This window comes from Archocentrus centrarchus, chromosome 1, assembly GCF_007364275.1.
Source record: "Archocentrus centrarchus isolate MPI-CPG fArcCen1 chromosome 1, fArcCen1, whole genome shotgun sequence".
NCBI lineage: Eukaryota > Metazoa > Chordata > Actinopteri > Cichliformes > Cichlidae > Archocentrus > Archocentrus centrarchus.
In genome coordinates, this window is record NC_044346.1 from 40098338 (window position 1) to 40121506 (window position 23169).

General features: G+C 41.6%; 1 protein-coding gene across 2 annotated transcripts in view; it reads right to left on the bottom strand.

Annotated features, from left to right (window-relative positions):
- The window catches only part of ttbk1a (tau tubulin kinase 1a), a 73823-nt gene that overhangs the window by 26488 nt on the left and 24166 nt on the right, over positions 1-23169 (bottom strand). For both annotated transcript variants that reach the window (XM_030737837.1, XM_030737827.1), the window contains exons 6-13: positions 21013-21117; positions 5932-5997; positions 5212-5304; positions 4800-4925; positions 4561-4715; positions 3954-4164; positions 2864-3036; positions 1251-1591 (exon numbers count right to left, since the gene is read on the bottom strand). In XM_030737837.1, the coding sequence (XP_030593697.1) occupies positions 1251-1591; positions 2864-3036; positions 3954-4164; positions 4561-4715; positions 4800-4925; positions 5212-5304; positions 5932-5997; positions 21013-21117 (1270 nt within the window). The remainder of the gene's footprint in view (positions 1-1250; positions 1592-2863; positions 3037-3953; positions 4165-4560; positions 4716-4799; positions 4926-5211; positions 5305-5931; positions 5998-21012; positions 21118-23169) is intronic.

The following is a 23169-nucleotide window of genomic DNA, read 5'->3' on the forward strand; positions in this document are numbered from 1 at the left end:
TGGATGGAGCAGTTGTTGCCAGGCTGTTGCCAACTGGACTCTTGGCCTGTGTGATTGTGGCCAAACCTTTTCATAATTCAGTGAGCTGAACATGTTTTTATCATTTTTATTTTTATTTTGCTGCTGCTGTTAACTGCATACCATAACATGACAAGAGGTTATGAAACATGGCAACATCAATGTCATAAATACATTTCAGTCCATACTGTTCTTATTTCATTGTGTTCAGAAAGCATTAAAAAAACACTGTTCTTACAGTTAAACCGGTTCTCCTGGCTGCTTTCACTCAGTATAAGGCAGCTAATACACAGTGTACTAGTTTATTGACTTTTATTTTTATTTTTAAAATGATTTTATTTATTTTACCTTGCCATTTATTGTGCAACCACTGAAAAATCATCCAGTACCTTAAAAAAACAGCATCAGTGAGAAAGCAAACTAAGGCTAGTTATAGGTAGCTGGCTAGACAGTGGATGATTCTGTTGTTGGTTATTTTGTAACATTAGATCAAGGAACCTCTACCTGGCAAGTTAAAAAAACAAAAGAAAACAAACATCATCCCTGGAGTTTGGAAAAGTTAGCTGACATTATCCAGTCAAGACAGTACTTTGCCATTTTTGGAGTCTAGTAATGTGGAAATGTTGGTAGGCGCAAAGTAGGCTTAGGTTCAGATTCCTAAACCCGGCAGAAGTACCTACCAAAGGCCATTCCACTGTTAATCCAAATTTTCCCCTAGCATCCATCACGTTCCTTTTTGGCCACATGGGCTTCACTAGATAAAGCTGTATCTCTTCTGACTAATGCTAGCTAACTAATTTATAACCATGTAATATGGTGCGATCCTGAAATATGTATATCAATCAGACATTCACAGTGGTATGCAGCATTATGTCATAGCCAACAACCCTCTTAGATGGCTTGATTTTAGCCATCTGTTTCAGAATTTCCATTAAAATACTAATATATAAAATGGACTCTGCTTGCAATCCATTTTGAATTCACCACTACCAAAGAGAACTATTTTATCTCTAGAACAGTGCGCCTGGCCTATCTGCTCCTAGGTAAAAACCAAACTCATGGAAGATCAATTTGATACAGGTACCAAAGCTAAAGTATCACACGGGCACTAGTACCGAAACATTTTAAATGGCACTCTTCCCTGATTAATTAAGTTTTACTTGACTTTTATTTATCCAAATCATTTCAGTTTTCCAACTAAAAATCTTTTTTTCAATTTCAGAATCTCCTACCTCCAGCCCTGAGCCGCCTTCTCTCCTCCTGCTCCTCCAGAGGGCGTAGCTCCTCAGGCTCCTCATCAGTAGTTCCTGACGTGGTTGGAAGAAAGTCCCGCAGTTCTGCCTCTTTGTCAATGATCACCCATTCTTTGCTATCAAAGTCCTCCTCCTCTGCCAGCGGTACAGAACGGATAAAGGCATTGCTGTGCGCCTCCTGGTCGACGGATGCCACTGACAATTCCTGACGGCCACTGACCTGACGATCGCCACGGCACCCGGGATCGACAGACAACATCTGAGCTGGCTGGGAGGAGTAGACATGACGAGACGGAGAGCCGAGGATGTCCATCCTAGACCTGGTGGACATACAGATAAATGCGCACAGGATAGAAGGATGTGGGAATGTGACTCATCTGCAGCTTGGCATGCTGGTGAAAACACTGTCTTAGCTGTTTGTTTCATTTAGTCAACTCACTTTAAATTGAAGTAAGCCCTTGTTGAGACTAAACTTGTTAAGGATAAGCCAAGACGATTCTAAATTCAACCAGGCCCAGTCTAGGTGATTTTTCAAAAGAAATCTTAAGTTGTCTAAGGAAGCTGCCAAGACTGAAATCCATTATAAACATCCAACTATAAACCAATTCAAACAGGTCCAATTCACAACAACAAAGAAACCTTTAAGTTTCACATTAATAAGATTAGGTCTATCCAAGTCAATTCTCAACAAGCCACTGCCTTAATTGTAGTCACAAGAATGTACATGTGTATATATTTCAAATTGATCTTTTCGGTTTTATATTTTTCTGTGTTTTAGTTTTAATTTATTTAAATTATTAGTCTTTTATTCTTTCTATAAACGGATGCTGCTATAACAACAGAAATTTCCCTCTGGGATCAGAATCAGAATCAGAATCAGAAGGTTTTATTGCCATATGAGTGAACAGGTTCACAGCATTAGGAAATTGCTGCGGTACTTCGTGCTTACAGAAAAAAAACAAATAAGTATAAAAACTATAAGACAATATACAAGTATACAAATTGCAAATATACAGAGATATTAGAGCTATAACTATAGCACAATATTACAAAATTACAAAATATACAGTGCAGAGACTAATTAAAAGATAAAAGAATGTAGACTATATTCCACTAATATGTACATCAGTGCAATCAGACAGGTGCATAGACATAGGGTCATCAGCGTTTGTGGAGGGTGGATCAATAAAGTATTCTGATTCTGAACAATCAAAATCAAGCAAAATCTCAGACCCAAATTCAAGTCATCAAAAATCTAGTTTCGGTAAACTGCAGATATTTAGATATCTGAAGGCTGATCATTAAAGTTGAACCTCTTTGAACATCTACGTAGCTACCTACGTACATTTGTGGTTCATGCATTTAAAAGAAGTTGAGAGCAAGTCCGTGTAGAGCAAAGGCCTCGTAATTACTTTTAATCTCAGGTGTAATTGTTTTTTACAATAGGCAGGTTGGGTTTGACTTAGGTTTATGTTTTAAACTAGAAAATGATGGTTTTCTTGTTTACTTCTTGTTTTTTATTGAAACAATAAAATGAAATGCTTTCTCCTGGCCTAAAACCACCTCCAGCGTTCTCTATACTTTAATCTCACCTCTGTCCGTAGCCATCAGGCCGGCCTTCAGCTGCAGACAGACGATCAGATTCTGGGCTGTTGACCCGCCGATATCGTAAAGACCGTCCCGGATCTATTGGTGACTCTGGTGCCCCGCCTCGACCAGGGGACACTGGACAGGCCCCTCGACCCGCCTCTTCTTCCTGAGCCCCCTGACGAATGATAAAAAGTGAGCAACCATTTAAACACTCTGGATAGCAACTCTCAAATAACTTCCTCTGAGGTCTAAGTCAGCATCGGTGATAACCCAAGCCCAGGTCCTGTGCCTGCAGAACAACCACCATACTTGAAAGTTAACATGAGTGTGTTTGCGCTGATATGCTGTATTTGATTTTCACCAAACATGAAGTCGTGCATTACGGGCAAACATCTCCGCTTTGGTCTCATCTGTTCCAGAAGTTTTGCAAACCTAAGCTGTGCTGCCATTTTCTTTTCAGACTTACTTGTTCAGTCTTTTCTAATTGTGCTGTCATGAACTTTAACGTGTAGCATGCTAACTGAGGCCTGTGGAGTCTGAGACGTAGAGCTTGGGTTTCTTGCAGTTTCGCTGAGCACTGCATGGTGTGGCATTGGGGTGGACTGAATGGAACATCCACTGCTAAGATTAGGGCACTGTGTTAACACAACCTAAATGCTCCATACCAGCAAACTGCCAAAGCTTCTGCATTTAGAGAGGCAGTCACACTTGCAGATGCATAATAAGTCAGGTGCATTTGATCATCAGCATCTGGCTGCTCTTTATTTGTTTATGCTTTGTTTTTCACAGGACTGCACTGTAAGCAGCAGTCTAGCTAGCACCATCATGTTAGCTATCCTGCTGCTCACAGAAATATGTTAGCTAGCTTTCTGTTCAAAAGGCTAATTAGGTTTAAACTTTGATTGATTGTGTTTTTTCCATTTTGTAAGCAATAAAATGCTAAATGTTTTTATGATTACAAAATATATTCAGAATGCCTGCATGTGCCTTAAGTTCTGTATGAGGACAATGGCTAGATTTGTAGTATTAGTTTGTAAATGTGGCACAGCTTTGCCACCACTTATACTTGTAATATCTCCCCACAGTTCAGACCTTGGTCAGACTGATCCTGAGTCTATTGCGGTTGAAATCTGTGTCATCCCAGCCTTCTCCCTGCTCTCCGGCGTGCTGGACACCCGTCTCCCCAGAGGGTCGGCTCGGTGGTGCTGGAGGGGCGTTTTCCTGATCGCTAAGATGTTCGTCCTGCAAAACATCATCGGTGTTCTCCCTCTGAAGGTCGCCAGGAACTGGCGTCACAATGGCTCTGTGAACATATGAGAAATCCTTACACAGGTGCTGATATTTCAGAAATATTTCTCAATCTAATCATTTTATTCTCGATGCATTTTTGCTGGTTAAATAAAGATTAAGAATACAATGTACAAAATACTTTTTGTTCTTTGTATTAGCCTGTTTTTTCAGTCTGCATAGCTTTCCTAAACAAGGAAACACAAAACCTTCAAAAACAACACCACAATCAGCTCTAGTGATAAAGTGTAAACCAAGCATCACACATGAATGAGTTTCATCTGAGTCAATTTTAACATCTATGAGGAAGGACTTCATTATGGCTCCGCCTTCAAGTAGCTATTAGAGAAACAGCAGTTTTTGGCACTTCTCCATTGGCTGTATTTTGCAGGAGGCTGCAACTTGTTCTTACCCCACCATGGCTGCGGTAGGTCGGGTGTTGTGCTGTGGTTGGGTGGAGGCACTGGTTGACAGCGTGACATCACTTCCTCCCTTTTCCCAATCAAAGGGTTCATTCTCTGTGATGATTCGCTCCTTCATGCTGTTCTCAAACACTGACATCAGCAGCTGGAAAAAACAGATGAACTCATTCAAAGCAGCAGTCAGTCTAATACTGAAACTTTAGTTTATATTCATTTCTATCATATGTACCTGGTAATCTGGTTTGGTGTAATAGTCCAGGGCCAGGACGTGGTCCAGGAAGATATTAAACTCTGAAGGCATGTGTTTGAGCAGCAGCCGATGGTCATAACGCTCTTTAATCTGACCGACTTGTTCCTGGACAAAAAAAAAAAGAACATGAAAAGATATAATAGGCCAACATAGGCACAGTACTAGATATAGTCAAAAAAATGATCAGTTTTAATCAAAACTGATCAAACTTGACTGCTTTTTTGGATAATGATAGACTTTTTAGTTGAATATATTTAAAATCTAAAATGATTCATGGTAGCAAGGACCATCAAAATAAGTAAGAGCAACTGTGCTGGGTGTGGAAATGGAGGTAGTAATTCTTATATTTGTGGTACGTGGTTTTATTCATGAAAATAAGAAACCTTCTGACCTTATCCTTGATCTTCCTCCAAGGCAGCTGTCCAACAGCGAACTCCACCAACATGTAAAATAATGACCAAAGGTCATCATGGCGACCCATTTCCTGGAGGAGCACAACAGGAACACTGTTAGGATATCGTTCTTTCCATCCAAATTTAGTACAATTCTAAACTGAATTTTCAGCAAATCTGCACATGTGGATTAAAATGTTCTGGAGTTCATTCATGAGCTGACAGGTAACTGTTTGGACCATTTCATGCATTAATGTGAGGAAGGTAACCTGATGTCTTTGTGTATTCATGGGAAGCTTCACTGAAATGTGAGCAGGTGTCAGGTAAATCATGAAAGGTTCTTCTCTCTCTGTTTTTAATTTTTTTAAGCTTTTGTAAATTCTTGTAAAAACAGGGAGATGTGAAGAGCAGCGTAAGTATTAAAACCAGAAAACCAGATTTGGAACCTGTCCCATTTTCCCGGCTCTCCTGTCCACACGGCTCAGCCAATATCTGAAGTTTTTTTGTCCAATGGGGTCGAACCGGCAGTGCATACTTAAGTTACATGCTTGGTGTATTTTCACATTTCACTTTGTCACATTGTCTTTTATCAATAGAAGGGGAAGGTGGAGTGGTAGCTCCTGCTTTACAAATCCACGCCCCTTCTCTCAGCCTCGAATTTCTAGCATTTTGAGTTGGGCTCGAACCTTGGGGTGAGGTTACAAACAAACAGTACTGACCTTGTTTTTGTGAGCATTGACTGAAGCATAGCGGACAGTCCCTCTAAAGCCTGCCACAGTCCTCGGCTGAAAAGAAGATACACCGAAGTTAGCCAGCAGTTGCATCAACAAGCATCCAGTTCCTTCACACACCTAGTTAACGGCTACATACACTATTAATACATCAACTCTAATTTTTTAAACTGATTTTAAGATGAGAACATTTTTCTTGTGATGAGAAAAATTTTCTTGTGGCTGTGAGAGTTTCACATCTGCCATTAAAACTGCTTTTTCCTATAGGACGTTTGATCCATGTATCTTGTAAAACTAGTTGATCACTGACCAGCTGTGTGAGTTGGGTGTGGCTTCCACTTCAATTTAATGTGGCTCATAAACTTGGCACAAGAAGTAATGAAATTTGTGTCTGGTTGATTATTTCTTTGTTGTAACGATGTGCCTTAGAAAGAAACCTGATACTGTTGGAAGGCCTGTTTATTCCCCTTAAATGGAGCCACATTTGTAAGGAAAATGCATTTGTGGGTTGCGCCCATGAAAAACTTGTCCATTCAGTCTTTACATACACACAGTGGTTCAGTGCACCTGGGGTACCAGAAGCTCCGATCAGCAGTAAGCATCAGAATCAGCTGTTTGGCACTGACAGAGAATGGGCACGACCCACTTACTCAACTCTGCTGCTCAACCACAAATGCATTTTCCTTATACATGTGGCTCCATTTAAGGGGAAATAAACAGGCTTTCCAACGGTATACGATTTACTGCCAAGAAGCATCGTTACAACAAAGAAATAATCAACCAAACACAAATATCCATATTTTTGTGCTAAGTTCATAACAGTAAATACTGCCAGTACCAACATGGACTGATGCCTTATTCATTGTCATGAATAGTGCAGACTAATCCTGATCATCTGTAGCTTGTTGTGGCTGAATCCAAAAAGAAAAAGCTCCCTAGTGTCGCTGAACCCTGATGTGAGTCCATGCAAAGAAGAATGGAGAAAGTGCTCTCTCTGAACCACTGTGTATATTTATTAAAGACTGAATGGACAATTAATAAATACATACAATGCCCATACCCAAACAAAATAAGAGCACCTCATTGATACCAATCAAGAAGCCATTTACTGTGATTCAGCCACTACAAACATTTGTGTGTTACGTTTCTGTTCTTGGTGGTGACACCTGAGGAATTCAGTTTATTTGCTGCAGAGGCATCTGCTGCCCTGCCTGGCAGACTGAAATCTAGTGTCCAGCTGACTCAAAGCAACACTGTGCTGGTCACGTTTTAGCATGCCCCAAAACTGGAAGTGCTGCTTAAATCAAACATTACAAACATGTGGCATGTGGAAGGAATGATGGCCTTTATGGCATCAAACTTTTCAGCCAGTGCCAATATGACGTTGTACTTCTACAACAGTAGCTGCAGAAAGAAAGAGGTGCAAATCCTGTGTAACATAAACCGGATCGCTGGAGTCATGTTTCTGACATCAAAAGAATAAATTCTAATAAAAAATAAACAAACAGACACAAACAGAAACACCAGTAGAAGCTCATGCTGCATCTACACAACCTCTATCTACACCATAGAGTGATCAACTGTCCTCAATTCACACGTTACCACTTTAATATTATTCATATTTGTTTGGTTTGCAGTTTTTAATCTACTTTTGATAAGTGTTAAAATCTGATAATGTATTAGTATTTTATATGTACATTTTGTAATGTCTTTATCTTTGTACATATGTTTATATAAATAACTATATGAGATATAAATAAATTAAAAAAATAGAAACAGAAGAGGACACAATAAGTGTTTTGAGTTGTCATCATTTTAATGACTCAACTTTGATTTCATCTGTAGATCCATCCATCCATCCATCCATCCATCCATCCATCCATCATAAAAGATTCCTGTTGGTGCAGCAGATAACTTTACAGGGAAATCCTTCACAGGTGGATACAAGTACCAAAATTGTTACATATTTATGAGTACTTTTTTAAAGCCCATTCACCATTTGAAAAGTGGTGGCCATTTTCAAGATGGCTGCCAACAATGACAAGAAAATCTTTTCTTTCTTTTTATTTTTTTTTAGATAAAGTAAACTGGACTTTGTTTTTGGAGTGACCTTAGTGTCAAATCAGCTTTTTCTGTGGCGGCGCCTAAATTATGGAATGGGCTGCCTCTCTATGTTAGGCTGGCCCCAAAACTAGAGGTTTTTAAATCTCGTTTAAAAACACACCTTTTCTCTAAGGCATTTCAAAATATCAGTCTCTAGTTAGTTTGAGTCATTTTGGGAACTGTTTTTATATTTTTATTTAGTACTCCTTTTATGGTTTATCCTTTTAAATTATTATTTTTTTTATGTGTTTATTTTTTGTGCTGTATTGTATTGCTGTCTTTTATCTGGGAAGTACTCTGTTCAACTTTGTTGTCTTTTAAAGCGCTCTATAAATAAAGTTGGATTGGATTGGATTGAAATCATACACATTCAACCACATAGAAGTCTGACACTACACAGATTTTAAAAAAAAAAATAATTTGCAGACTGGGGGAATCAGAACAGATTACCAGTGCTAAGTTGAACCTTGTCACTTTGCCTCCCACTCCCACTCACTGGAAGGGCTGGCAGGGTTTACCACTAGGTGTTCTCCTTTGGCTGCAAATTTGTCATGCCCTCGGGCTCAACATAACGGGTCAGGCAGTCAAAATGACAGATTAGACAGATCATTAACCTTCCATGACCATCTGCATTTATGTCTGTGTTTGTTTGTTTTTTCTTCATCTCCTCAGTGGAGACAGACGCACTTTTCTTCTCTCCCCAACCCTTCCTTTTTACCCTGCTTTGCTGCTTTGCTGGGATTTATAATTATGGATGTGGGGAAAGGAGAACCCTATTCCCTCTTATCCAATTGACATTCCTGGCTGGCTACGTTTTGGATTCCTGTGTGGGTGGAAGATGACGTGCTTGGTTGTACTGCCAATGGAGGAGATGCACATTTGACTCATTGACACTAGGATTTCTCCAAATTGGACCTGAAGACACCTGTCTTGTCATTACAATTCAGGAAGTCTGGGTAGCTGTCTGGCCTTGGTAAGGCTGCTTATGATGGGAATGCAGAAAGGTACAGACTCAAACTCAGACTCAGTATATCTGGAGCTGATTTGGAGGGGTAAGATCTCAGAGACGCATCTGTTTCTGCACGGCGAAGGAACGAACCAAGAAGATTTGGATTTTTCGCCACTGAGAGGTGCCAGAAAGACTGAAGGCTGTCAGCAAATTAATTAGTACAGTCTGTACCAAAAAAATTGTAGAATCAGAAATTTGGCTCCCTGGCGGCCTTGGACTGCCGCTTATCTCATTTTTCTCCTGGATGTTTTGTAAACAGATGCTCTACGCCCCCGCTGTCCCGTCTTCTGACCTGTGTGAACTGATATCCCTACACCAAGCTGCTGATTAACATTCCACCTCTTATCAGAACTGTTAGCCGAGGGGGGAGTTTGAGTCAGCCCCACAGTAGCCCGACCCCCCCCCCCCCCCCCTCCTCCGCTGGCTTCCTTCCATCCCTGCCCCTCCCCACCCTAGTGCTCCCATGCCATATGCTATATGTGCTTTCTGCAAGGGTTTTTCAACCTCATACGGTTCCCCCTACTGGGCAAAACATGAGATGATTTTTTTTTTCCTCACCTGTCCTATCGTTTTTCTGTTTTGTTTCCCTCTTATCAACGGAAGTGCTGGATAACGGCTGCATGACCGCAGACACCTGTCTCCCCTGTTTGTTCTGTTGATGGTCTTCTCTTGGATGGGTGTTCTGGAATGGCAATTTTCATTGTATACTTGTGTACAATGACAAAGTTCAATCTAACCTAATCTAATCTAGATTCTCGGTCATCCAGGTGATGGTAGTCTCAAGAGCTTGAAAAAGGGCAACTGAACTTCTTTCAATTTCTTTGAAGATATTTCACCTCTCATCCAAGAGGCTTCTTTAGGTCAAAAACCAAAAAGTGGAGAGTCCCAGGTACTTAAATGCTAGTGGGGGCTGTCTCCTTTGGATGTGGCGAAACCACTGTGAGACACCCTATCATGTGATCTATTGAAATCACCGGAAGTAAGGTGTGAGGTGGGGTTGAGGTGCCTGGGAAGGGTCTTCAAGACTGCATTGTAGGTGGCTGACAGGTGGTGTCATAAGCCTCCACCTCTGTTCAGTGGTGATCGCTCACAGTGGACATAAATGCTTTTTTTACTCCTCTTTCAAACCATGTCTTCCGGCTCCATAATGTGAACATTGGCATCCTCAAAGAGTGACCTTTGACCTTTAGGTGCAGATGTACAGCTGGGTCTTGTCCTGTCGAGGTGGCTCATCTATGTTGTATGTTTGTGAAGAGGCTGTTTGGTTTCTCAAACGTAGAGGTCCGAGCGCTTTTCACTGCATTGGACAGCAGACACAAAACTGCTGATCTTGTGTTTGGGGGTTTGTCCTTGGGATGGACCAGTTTTTGTCTTAGACTGTGACTTGGTTTGAAGTGTACTGGGATGTCATACTTGGAGAAAATTCTCAAAGTTTCTTTGATAAACCTGCCACATAAGGGATGATGATGATGATGATGATGATGATGATGTTCCCTAGTTTGACCTTCTTTCTTTTGATGAAAGCCCAGTTGGGATAACCACATGTTTTAAGAGCTTTCTTTACATGTGTGGTCCTTGTTTCCTTTCTGCCTTAGAGGGAATGTTTTCTGCCCTGTGTTGCATGGTGCTGATCACCCCAAATTTGTCAAAGAGTAGGTACTGGTCTTTGTGTGTGAGCTTCTGGTAAACTTCAATGTTGAGGTGGGCACAGCACAGTCCAGGAACGGTAACCCATTATCCCTGGTATGAGTTTATACTGCTGATGATGGGTGTGAGTGGGACTCCTTCGTGGCTCTTCGGAAGTCCATATATGGATGGTGCAGCATTCCTGGGGTAAAGGCTGTGTTATGTAGGGCGGTCAATGGCTTTTCCCCTTTCAAGTTGTTGTAGACAGATGACTTCTTATAGTTGCTGGTGAGGTCTTGCCTTAAGACCTCTTATGTATTGCTGTCACTGAGGAATGTAGTAGTTTCGGTGGTGTGATTATTAGTTGAATTCAGAACCACAGTGCGCCTCCCCTTGTCAGCTGGTCAGCAGTTTGGTGATGCTTTGGTCTTTACTCAGGGATGTGGAGGAATTCTTGCACTGGAGAGGGCAGCTGAAACTTTCATCCTGGTTTGTTCTGCTTCAGGTTGTGTTCGTTTCTGTGGCTGTGATGAGAGCCACTATGGGCAGCTGTTGTGGAGATATGGTGAAACTGAGCCCTTTGGCTAGGACATTCTTTTCTGGTTTAGTGAGGGGCTGTCTGATAAGTTTTTCACTCAGTTTTCCTGGCTGTGTTTGGTCGTGGTGTGTTCCTGTTCTTCTCTAGATGGTCTGGGTATCGACTCCGAATAGTAAGTTTTTGTTTGCAGTGTTATGATAGGATGGTGCAAGGTCTCAAAGTGGTTTCACCCGAATAGCTTTTTTCACACTGGCTCATGTGATGACAAATGATCAATAGTGGGTCAAAGACCACCTCCGAAGGGGACAGCCCCCACTAGGGTTTAAATACCTGGGACTCTCCACCTTTTGGTTTTAGAACTAAAGAAGCCTCTTTGACGAGAGGTGAAATGTCTTCAAATTAATTGAAAGAAGTTCAGTTTTCAAGCTCTTGAGACTACCATTTGGGTTTTGGCAGCTTATATTCCAGAGGTTGGCCTGTTTTTCCAGTTCTGTTCTTCGAAGTTCCTAACTCAGTGTGTGAACGGATCTTTTTCGTCATGCCGAGGAACCTGTGAAGATCTTACAGTAGTGCAGTAGGATGAAGCATATCTAGATGATATTTAAAATTTGCCAAAATGTGAGTTTAGGCAAATTTTTCACTGTCCTTGCTCCAATCATTGATCTGTTGAGTCCCAAAGTAAAATTCACCTGGTCTCCTGATTGCCATCATGCATTTGAAAATATTAAAACCCTTCTGACTCGCACTCCCATCCTTGCTGTGCCATCTTTTGTGTTCAAACTGGCCGCTGATGCAAGTGACACAAGAGCAGGCACTGTCCTCTTCCAAGATGGCTCTGATGGAGTGGAACATCAAGTGGGTCATCACAGGAAAGTATGCTCTCTCTCACATTGATTTTGGCACTTAAGCACTTTGAAGTACCTCAGCTCCTCCCACTGTCCGATCACGGTATATATGAATCATAACCCTCTGGTTATCAAATGCATGACTCAAACCTGCTGCTTTTACAGTTCTGCTTTTTAAGTATAGGTTGACTCCTGTTTTTGGTTTTATTGCTATTAGTCTAGTTTACCAAAACTAGTTTAGGGGAGAAGCCTGAATCTGACGGCCCATCGTGTGACTGATTCATGGTATTCTTCCTCCTTTGGTTGTTGTTTGGTTGGCTCCCATCTCCTTTTGTTTCTGCATCATCACCATCTGCCTCACTGTGTGGTACGCTGGGTGCACAGTGGCAGAGAAGGAGGTACTGCAGAGAGTGGTTAAGTACACAGAGAACCATGGGGTGCAGGTTACCACTGATCAAGGACATCTACACCACCAGATGCAGGCGAAGAGCTACCTGCATTCTGTGACCACACCCAGCCCACACACAGACTTTTCACCCCTCCCCTAGCTGGAAGGAGGCTGCGCTGCAAAAACATCTAGGCTGAAAAACAGCTTCTACCTGGATGCAGTCAGACTGACTCTGCACCCCACACACTACACATATCAAACCAGTGTCCCCTAATGCTCCACACTTGCACAACACCAAATGTCTACACTGCACACTTGCACACACTTGTCACTCTAAGAACCTATCCTGCTGTTCAGCTGGTATTTTTTTATCCACCACTGCACCTTAAAACCATTTCAAGTTGTTGCTGCTATAGTATAATGCTCTTATACCTGTTTTTAATTTTAGTTTAGGTTAGTGTATTTTTATTCTATTTTACTTATCCTAGTTTAGCTACCTATTTATTTATTTTTCTGTACTTATTTAAATTCTACTTTATTTATTCCTCTAATCCTGTGTTTGACCTACACCGAGACCTGAGAATCTACATTTCATTCACACTACGTCTCATAGTCCGAATGACAATAAAGCTGAGTCTGAAGATAAAAGCATCTTCATGCACGAGGACCTAAAATTCACTGAACTGCAGGAGAGTAAACGGCTCCAGATGAATCTGAAATGTCTGAACCTAGCTGTATGGGGTAATCCTTCAACCTGCACATCATCATCATCGGACCAGTGAACAAACATGTAATATATGTGTCATTGTGATTACTTTGTTTTACATGAAACAAACATGCTCAGGAGAAGTTATAATGCTATAACATTTAGCATTTTACTTACTATTTATTGTATTATTTTAATGTTGTAAATTTACTATGTTTTGGAAACAGGTTTCTCTTGCAAATGAGACACTGAGTCTCAATGGGATTACCTGTATAAATAAAGGTTAAAAAAATAAATTTGACTTTTTTATAGTCAAAGTTATAACTGCAGCTGCACTGAGGCAGACAGGGTCAGGCTTCAGAAGGTAGTCAAGACAGCACAGAGAATCTTTGGCTGCCCTCTCCCCTCCCTGATGGACATCTACACCTCCCGCTGCCTCAGCAGAGCAGGAACATCATCAAGGAGAGCTCACACCCTGGCTTTGAACTCTGAATCCAGATACTTACTCTGGATGGCATTACTTTGGCCTCCAGTAACACTGTGAGAAATCTTGGAGTAATTTTTGACCAGGATATGTCCTTCAATGCACATATTAAACAAATATGTAGGACTGCTTTTTTGCATTTGCGCAATATTTCTAAAATTAGAAACATCCTTTCTCAGAGTGATGCTGAAAAGCTCATTCATGCATTTATTACTTCTAGGCTGGATTATTGTAATTCATTATTATCAGGCTGTCCTAAAAGCTCCCTGAAAAGCCTTCAGCTGATCCAAAATGCTGCAGCTAGAGTACTGACAGGGACTAGAAAGAGAGAGCAGATTTCTCCCATATTGGCTTCTCTTCATTGGCTCCCTGTTAAATCTAGAATAGAATTTAAAATTCTTCTCCTCACATACAAGATCTTGAATAATCAGGCCCCATCTTATCTCAAAGACCTCATAGTCCCATATCACCCCAACAGAGCACTTCTCTCTCAGACTGCTGGCTTACTTGTGGTTCCTAGGATACTTAAGAGTAGAATGGGAGGCAGAGCCTTCAGCTTTCAGGCGCCTCTTCTGTGGAACCAGCTTCCAGCTTGGATTCGGGAGACAGACACCCTCTCTATTTTTAAGATTAGGCTTAAAACTTTCCTTTATGATAAAGCTTATAGTTAGGGCTGGATCAGGTGACCCTGAACCATCCCTTAGTTATGCTGCTATAGGCCTAGTCTGCTGGGGGGTTCACATAATGCACTGTTTCTCATTCACCTTATTTACTTTGTTTATACTCCACTCTGCATTTAATCATTAATTGATATTAATCTCTGGCTCTCTTCCACAGCATGTCTTTCTCTCCCCTCAGCCCAACCGGTCGCGGCAGATGACCCCCCCTCCCTGAGCCTGGTTCTGCTGGAGGTTTCTTCCTGTTAAAGGGAGTTTTTCCTTTCCACTGTCGCCAAGTGCTGCTCATAGGGGGTCGTTTTGACTGTTGGGTTTTCTCTGTATTATTGTAGGGTCTTTACCCACAATACAAAGCGCCTTGAGGCGACAGTTTGTTGTGATTTGGCGCTATATAAATAAAATTGAATTGAATTGAATTGACCTGCTGCCCTCTGGCAGGCGCTACAGGAGCACAGAACAAACAGACTCAAGAACAGTTTCTTCACCAGAGCAATCACCACCCTGAACTCACACACTGTGACTGTGCAAAACCCACATCTCTGTGCAATATTATATCATTCATACTGAACAATATCTATCACTCCTATATTGTATAATATAGTATAATATTCATTCAGTAGTGCAATACTCACCATCTTCATTATTATATGTATACACAATCTAGTTTTTTACAACGTATATATTTTTATACATTCTCTTACTTCCTGTATTTTTGATACATTTTATTTTACGTATATTTTTAGATTATATTAGATTATATTTTTATTTTTATTTTAGAGAGTTTGACTTTCTATTGCATGGCACTGAACAGGAGTGACCCTCCAATCTCATTGTACATCCTGTATAATGACAATAAAGGCATTCTATTCTATTCAAAAGCATTTAAATCATGAGTAAAAACTCTGAAATGTATCCAGTGAATTTCTCTAGTCAAACAGCTGTTTCCTAAGATAGAAATTATGACCAAACAGGAAAAATTCAAATGGATAAGGCGATTTTTCAAATGGATGGCTCCACAGAGGAAATCACCAAACATTTTTGGTGCTTGTATTCACTCTTGAAAGCTTGTTTCAGTTACCTGCTGCATCAGATCTATGTGACAAATTAGCTGTGCTGCTAACCGTCTATTAAAGTCCTACCTCAACACACAGAGAGAGAAACACATGAATAAATGAATGTAGAAATACATAAAATGTCCAGAAATACAGAAACTACCTACATAAAAAATGGTTTAGTTATCAAACATCATTTTCTAAAATAATTCTGTGCATGTATGCTGTGTTTCCTCTGAAGGGAACAGGTTGGATTCATATTCATTTAGTTTTCTTTGACTGATGTTTGATTACACAAACATGATGTCATGGACAACTGGGCTGTAAATAACTGGACACGAATTATGAGCTTATTATATAATATTATACTGCAGTATATTTCTGACCAACCAGGCAGCTCATCCTTTCCTGACACTTTCTTTAAAGATGAAACACGTTGGGGACAGCTTGAAAGAAAGGCAGATGCTTTTTGTCTTTACCTTATAATAGGTATGTTGTGATTTGGTGCTATATAAATAAAACTGAACTGAACTGAATGTGAAACTGAAAGTGAGATCAGAGGTCAAATGTGTCATATTTGGATGCAAACTATGATGGGATATTTATGCCAGCATATTTCCTAAATGCTGCCAACACAAACAAAGGAAGCAGAATTTTAGGCAGTGTTTTAAAGATAAAACACACTTCATGAAAGCTTGACCTTATTTGACCTTGAAGAAGAGGTCAGAGGTCCAAAGTAACCTGGTAATCCCCAGATATCATTCCCTATACGCCCGAATGCTGTCAGTACAGTCAGCAGTAACAAAGTTTAAACAGCTCTTTGCAGTGTTATCATCACTGTGACCTTCACATCAATCTATTGACCTTGAAGGAGAGGTCAGAGGTCAAATGTGCCATATTTGAAATCTTTATGGTATATCACACCATAATAATAGTTTCTAAGTTTTTGTCAGTTTTGGGCCCATAAATGATGAAGTTGACCTTGAAGGTCTCGGTGGGTGTGAGGCTAAGTTTAATGGCTTGTTACCATGACCCCACTCTGCACCCCCACAAGGTTCCATCAGAATTCATTCAAAACTTTGTGAGCTGTTTACACAACGATACGCACACACGTACCGAAGACGCGAGCTCCTCGATGAAGGTGAACACGAGTAACGAATCTGCAGTTTAACACATAAAATCTCTGTGATGTCATTCAGAGTTCCAGGTGCTATTTTATGATCACGGCTATTTTTAAATGCGGATTTTAGAGAAACTCTTAGCAGACATGATGTCATGTTTGCGCCTTCTCTTTTTCAGTCAGCTTTCACGTTGGTGCTTGGCTTTCAATGCCACTGTGACCCCTTTGTCGCTATAGAAACCACTCACATCCCTGGGTAACCATGGAGATGATGGAGAAACAGGAGGCATGCACGTCAAAATCATAAGTCCAAAGGAACTGTAAGAAAAACAAAAACAACACTGAAACATAAAAGGTGAAAAAATTCAGAGTCAACTGATAAGAAAACTCAACAAACGGAACATAAATGACTGGTGATCGATACACAGCAAACATCATACAAACCCCCACTCAGTGAATTATTCCAGCTACGACACCTTTTCTCTGTACAGTGCTCAGGAAATCCCAACTGTCCACATTAAAACATATTTATATGGTTTATCGTTTGGTTATTTTCTCAATAAATCAATCAAAGGTTTAAAATTTAAACCTGAAACATTGTTTCTTACAAATGTAAGAGAATCCAGAACCACAAGTTTATTTTAAAGTGTTATTTAAATTTAATCTTTTTGATGCTAAACAGCATTATGAAAAAATAAACACAATCAAACTTCTTTTAATACTTCTGAGGAGAAAAAGAAAAAGCTGTGCGATTAACCTCAGAGTTTAGTCATTTTTAAATGAACGTGGAATCAAACTTTCATGTTTATATCCATATAACCCGTTCATCAGCACAGTCCTTCAGAACAGCTACAGTGCTGTGAAAAAGTATCTGCCCTCTTCCTGATTTCACGTTTCATCAAGCCATTTTAATATTAGACAAAGATAACCCGAGTAAATACAAAATCCAGTTTTTAAAATTATGATTTCATTTATTAAGAGAAAAAAATCTATCCAAACCGCCCTTGGCAGCAAGAACTGCAGTCAAGCATTTGTGATAAGTATCAGTGAGTCTTTCACAGCACTGTGGAGGAACTGTTTCAAATCAGCCACACTGGAGGTCATCGGGTCATTCGGATCTTTGTCCTGCTGCATAACCCAAGTGAGCTTCAGGACATGAACTGATGGGCAGGCGTTCTCCTTGAGGATCTTCTGGTAGAACAGAATTCATGGTTCCATCAATGACAGCACAGCAGCCCCAGACCATCACACTACCACCACCACGTCTGACTGTTGGTCTGATGTTCTTTAATGAAACCCTGTGTTAGTTTCTGCAGATGTAACGGGACTCAAACCTTCCAGAAAGTTCAGCTTCTGTCCACAGAATATTTTCCCAGAAGTCTCAGGGATCATCCAGATGTTTGTTGGCAGATGTGAGATGAGCCTTTGCGTTCTTGTTGGTCAGCAGTGGTTTTCTCCTTGGAGCTCTCCCATGGATTTTGTCCAGTCTCTTTATTACTGTTGAATCATGAACTCTGACCTTAGCTGAGCCAAATGAGGCCTGCAGTTCTTTAGAGGTTGTTCTTGGTTCTTCTGTGACCTCCTGGATGAGTCCTCGATGCTCTTAGAGTAACTTTGGTAGGTCGGCTGCTCCTGGGAAGGTCCCCACTGTTGCAGGTTGTCTGTGGATAACGGCTCTCATCATGGTCCTCTGGGGTTCCAAAGCCTTAGAAATAACTTTTTAACTCTCTCCAGACTGATAGATGTCACTGACTTTATTTCTCATCTGTTCCTGAGTGTATTTCGATCATGGCGTGATCTGTTGCTGTTGCTGGCAGTAATCAGGCCTGGGTGAGAAGTTGAACTCAGCTTTCCAAAAATGTGGTTAATCACAGTTACTTTTTCACACAGGGCAGGTAGGTTTGGATAGCTTCTTCCCCTAACAAACAAAGTCATCATTTAAAAACATTTATTATCGCAATCAGGAAGGGGACAGGTGCTTTTTCCCAGCACTGCACGTCTTCACATCAGAGAGTGGGCTGATCCCAGAACAGCTGGACAGGCAGTCTCCATCACTTCATGTTTGCTCTGCAGTGCACTTCATTTCCTGACCTTTAGTGTCCAAATACTGACTGTGCCAGACTTGAAAAATAAAGTTAGTATTGTTAAGTGTAACCAGTGAGAACTGAATCACACAAGTCCTTTCTGGTCCTTTCACGTCTGTCTCAGATCAGGTATTGACTTCGTCTATATTACTGTGTACTGCACAGACTGTAACGCCTCAGCTGAGTGGATCTGACATTAAACCGACTTATTTAGAGCATCATCAAGAAAGCTTAAACTTAAACAGAAGCTTTAACTGCCCCACAAAGCCTGTGATGATTTAATAAAGGTGCAAAATAAATGTCCAGCACAGCAAACCAAGGCCTGATCACCAAGATCCAAGTTTTAATGTCTGCAAAGACTGTGATCCTCTCAATTAACAATATCATCTTAAGATGGTATTAAGTATATTTTATATTAGGTATATTTTCCTAATTTCCACCACCCCAATAAACTCTGCTTTATGTGCTGTAGTTGGTAATAATGCAACATGAACACTGCTGATACTGCTGCTACAGTTAGCCATAAGCTAAATGATGATCCACTCAGCTAACGGCTGTTCAAACACAGTGATGGTTAACAGATGACAGAAACATGATGCCAGAGCTGTGCTGAGAGCTGAGCTCACAATCACTGGATGTTTTTCTGCATCTGCAGAGGAAAGTCTTGGATTTTCCTCCAGCTTCATCCTGACACTGTGCATTAAAGCTCTGTGTTAAAGAAACTGGATCAAACGCAGGGAAAGCACCAACCTACACATGTCAGACACATCACCAGTTCTGCTGCAGAGAACGCTGTTGTTGCTAAAAACAACAGAAAGCATACAGATATGATCAGCAGAAGCTCAGAGGAGTTCGTCTTTGTCCCTCTATGTAACAGATGATGGAGGGATGAGAGAGAGGGTGATGGGGAAATAAGAGGAGGAAGGCAGCAAGATATAGAGTCTGTGTGTGTGTGGGGGGGGTGAGTAGACTGAAGCTGTTTCAGCTGTAGAGCAAGAGAGAGAGAGAGAGAGAGAATAGTCTATGAGTGGATGAGGAGAGAGGCTGGGGGCTAAGGTCTCTCACCCAGTGACGCATGTTATAGCATCAAATATTCATCTCACTGCTGCAACAAAAGGAACATTACAGGAGAAGGAGAGGAGAGAAGGAAAGGAGTGAGAGAAGAGGAGAGAAGGAAAGGAGGGAGGATATGGAGGGGAACAGGTGGAGGAGAAAGAGGATGAGGAGAGGAGAGAAAATGAAAGGGGAGGAGAGGAAGGGAGGCTGACAGTAAATGGAAGCAGCTCACGTACTCACTGATCTAAAAATAGCCGAGTTCAGTGAAAATAAACGAGAGTCTAACAGCAGCAGCTCAGTCTGATCATCTGAAACTACAAATACCAGCAGAGCCGATCAGACTGTAATCCTTCATCAGCTTCGGGCTCTCTAACAGCCGCTCAGGTGATTTCTGTCAGATTATATCAAAAATCATCTGAATCTCTGAGATTTGTTATTGATCGCCATGACTCATTACTCTGATATTGTACAGGACAGACTAACAATACAGGAAGTGCCGTGCTAACGTACTGCAGTGCAGCAAACACACCCTTCTGTCTGCCGGAGTGTGTTTGGCTTTTATCATAAAGGAAACGATGTGCTGCGTGTGGAAGACCAGTCTTCTGCAAAGAAATGAAATTAAAAAGCTGTAATGAGACAATACACAAAAATATGAAGCTTTAGAAATCACATCCATCCATTTTCTTCCACTTATCCGATTCGGGGTGGTGGGGGTGGGGGTGGGGGCGGAGCCACCAGAGGGTGAAAGGCAGGGTAAACCTGGACAGGTCACCCGTCTGCCGAAAGGCTACTTTAGAGATGAAGTTAAAAAAATGTAACCCCTGATGGTCAGAACTGAAAATTCAGAATCTGCTATAACACAGATTTGCATTTATGAATTATGATAAACATCATATGTGTGTGGAACACGATTCAAGAAAAACAAAGAAAAATTAAATTAAATTAAATTAAATTTTAAGGCCAAAATTACAGTTGAACATCATAAATATGACCTTGATGAAATATTATTCACTGCCTGATCTGAAAGTTCATATTTGACTTTTACTTAATTTAAAGGACCTAATTTGAAAATCAAAATATACATTTTAGTATGAAGTCAGGATTTAATCAGGTTTGGAGTATTAGTTCTTAAATAATAAAGAGAAGCATCGTTATAAAACTTGATGTCCTAATTCTGATGATTTTTTTTATTTTCCCAATATTCAATAGTCTGCAGGAATGTTCCTCTATATGAGTCAAATCAAACATCCACCCTTTTGACAATAACAAAAAAACAGATAAACAACAAAAAGTAGCAGATGAAGTTTGTTAGTTTGAATAAAGATGAGCTCCAGCTTCAGCGTCTGGGCTGCTTTGGAGTCACAGACTGAAAGTGTCTTACCGGCCGGACCTCTCCTGTCGTGTTGGTGTACTGCCTCGCCAGACCAAAGTCCAGCATGTAGCATTTCCTGTAGGTGGAGGGGAGCCGTCCCATTGCAAAGTTTGACTGCAGAAACAAAACATGAGTCACCACATAATTATATTAGTGCTTCATCACATTTCAGAGGGAAATACTGAACTTTATCCTCCATTGCTGAGCCAGAAGCATCTGCACACAAAGTATCTGAAGAGTCTATGAAAGAAAAATTCTTTACTGCCTGTTTTTGTTCTCCAGCATAAAAATGCAGGTTGTGTTACAGTTTTTCCCACTATGATCACAGAGATAAATGAAGCACACGTATGCACAACACAGCTGTAAGTATAATGTCAACTGAAGTGACATGAACTGAATTTGGTACAGTGTAATTACAACTTTCTAATCGTTTCACAGACAAATATAATGTGATTACAGTAACCGTGTTACTGTGAAATGCATTACTAGGATGTGAGACTGAGCAGTGCTCTGTCTGAGCTCCACACAGTGCTGTCCTATCACATCCTGTTCACCTTGTTCACCTCAGACTTTAAGTTCAAGTCATGCTGCCTACAGAAATCCTCCGATGATTCTACAGTGGTTGACAGAGGAGGGCGGGGTGGAGGGCGGGGAGGAGGGCGGGGTGGAGGGCAGGGAGGAGGGCAGGGAGGAGGGCAGGGTGGAGGGCAGGGTGGAGGGCAGGGAGGAGGGCAGGGTGGAGGGCAGGCAGGAGGGCAGGGAGGAGGGCAGGGAGGAGGGCAGGCAGGAGGACAGGGTGGAGGGCAGGCAGGAGGGCAGGGAGGAGGGCAGGGAGGAGGGCGGGGTGGAGGGCGGGGAGGAGGGCGGGGTGGAGGGCGGGGAGGAGGGCAGGGAGGAGGGCAGGGTGGAGGGCAGGGTGGAGGACAGGCAGGAGGACAGGGTGGAGGGCAGGCAGGAGGACAGGGTGGAGGGCAGGGAGGAGGGCAGGGAGGAGGGCAGGGTGGAGGGCAGGGAGGAGGGCAGGGTGGAGGGCAGGGTGGAGGACAGGGAGGAGGGCAGGGTGGAGGGCAGGGATGAGGGCAGGGAGGAGGGCAGGGATGAGGGCAGGGTGGAGGGCAGGGTGGAGGGCAGGGTGGAGGGCAGGGATGAGGGCAGGGATGAGGGCAGGGTGGAGGGCAGGGTGGAGGGCAGGGATGAGGGCAGGGAGGAGGGCAGGGTGGAGGGCAGGGATGAGGGCAGGGAGGAGGGCAGGGAGGGAAGACCCCATTAGACCACTAATTAGACCACTGACTTCTCTAACACACTGATGTGGCTCTGTGGCCACAAGGCCAGATACAAGAAACTGTTCTTACCATCATTATTATTATTATTATTATTATTATTATTATTATTATTATTATTATTATTATTATTATTATTATTATTTAATAGTTTTAACTGCTGTAACAAAATAATTTTCAAAATCGTGGATAAATAAAGTACAACTCATTACACTCAGTGCTGTAAAGAAGAGCTTTTCAGTTTTCTTTGTAAAGCACTCAAATATTGAGAAGTTTCCTGTTTATAAGGCCATGTTTTACTTTTAAATGATTATTACTTTACTTATTTTTAGCAGTGGAGTCAGACCTGAACCTGATGATATTCAGGTATGAATCATTATTCTGGTGAAACCAGCTGCTCAGGCAGAGCAGAGGTTTCCTGATCCTCTCCACTCATCATTTGTCCTCCAGCTTTTGTTCCAGCTCTGCTCATTTACATGCAAATCTATTCATCCCTGTGCTCCCAAATCCTCTCAGCATCCTCCTGCTAGGTCATTGTTTTATTGGCTCGCATTGCTCTTTACATCATCTAAAGGTCTGAAGTGTGAAACCAGCAGATGTGCTGAATGGAGAAACTGGAGGTCAGCTTTTTCTACTGCTTTTATCAAATTGTTACCAAACTACAGACACTTGATTAGAAAGAAAAAGAAAGAGCTTTATTTGTCACATACATATACACACAGTGAGATTCAGTCTGTATTTAACCCATCACACATGGAGTATGTAGCACACACAGCACAATGTGGAGCAGGGGGCAGCCAGAGGGCGCCCGGGGAGCAACCTGGGCGGGTAAGGGCCTTGATCAGGGACCCACAGTGATGCCAGCCCAAGGATTCGAACCAGCGTC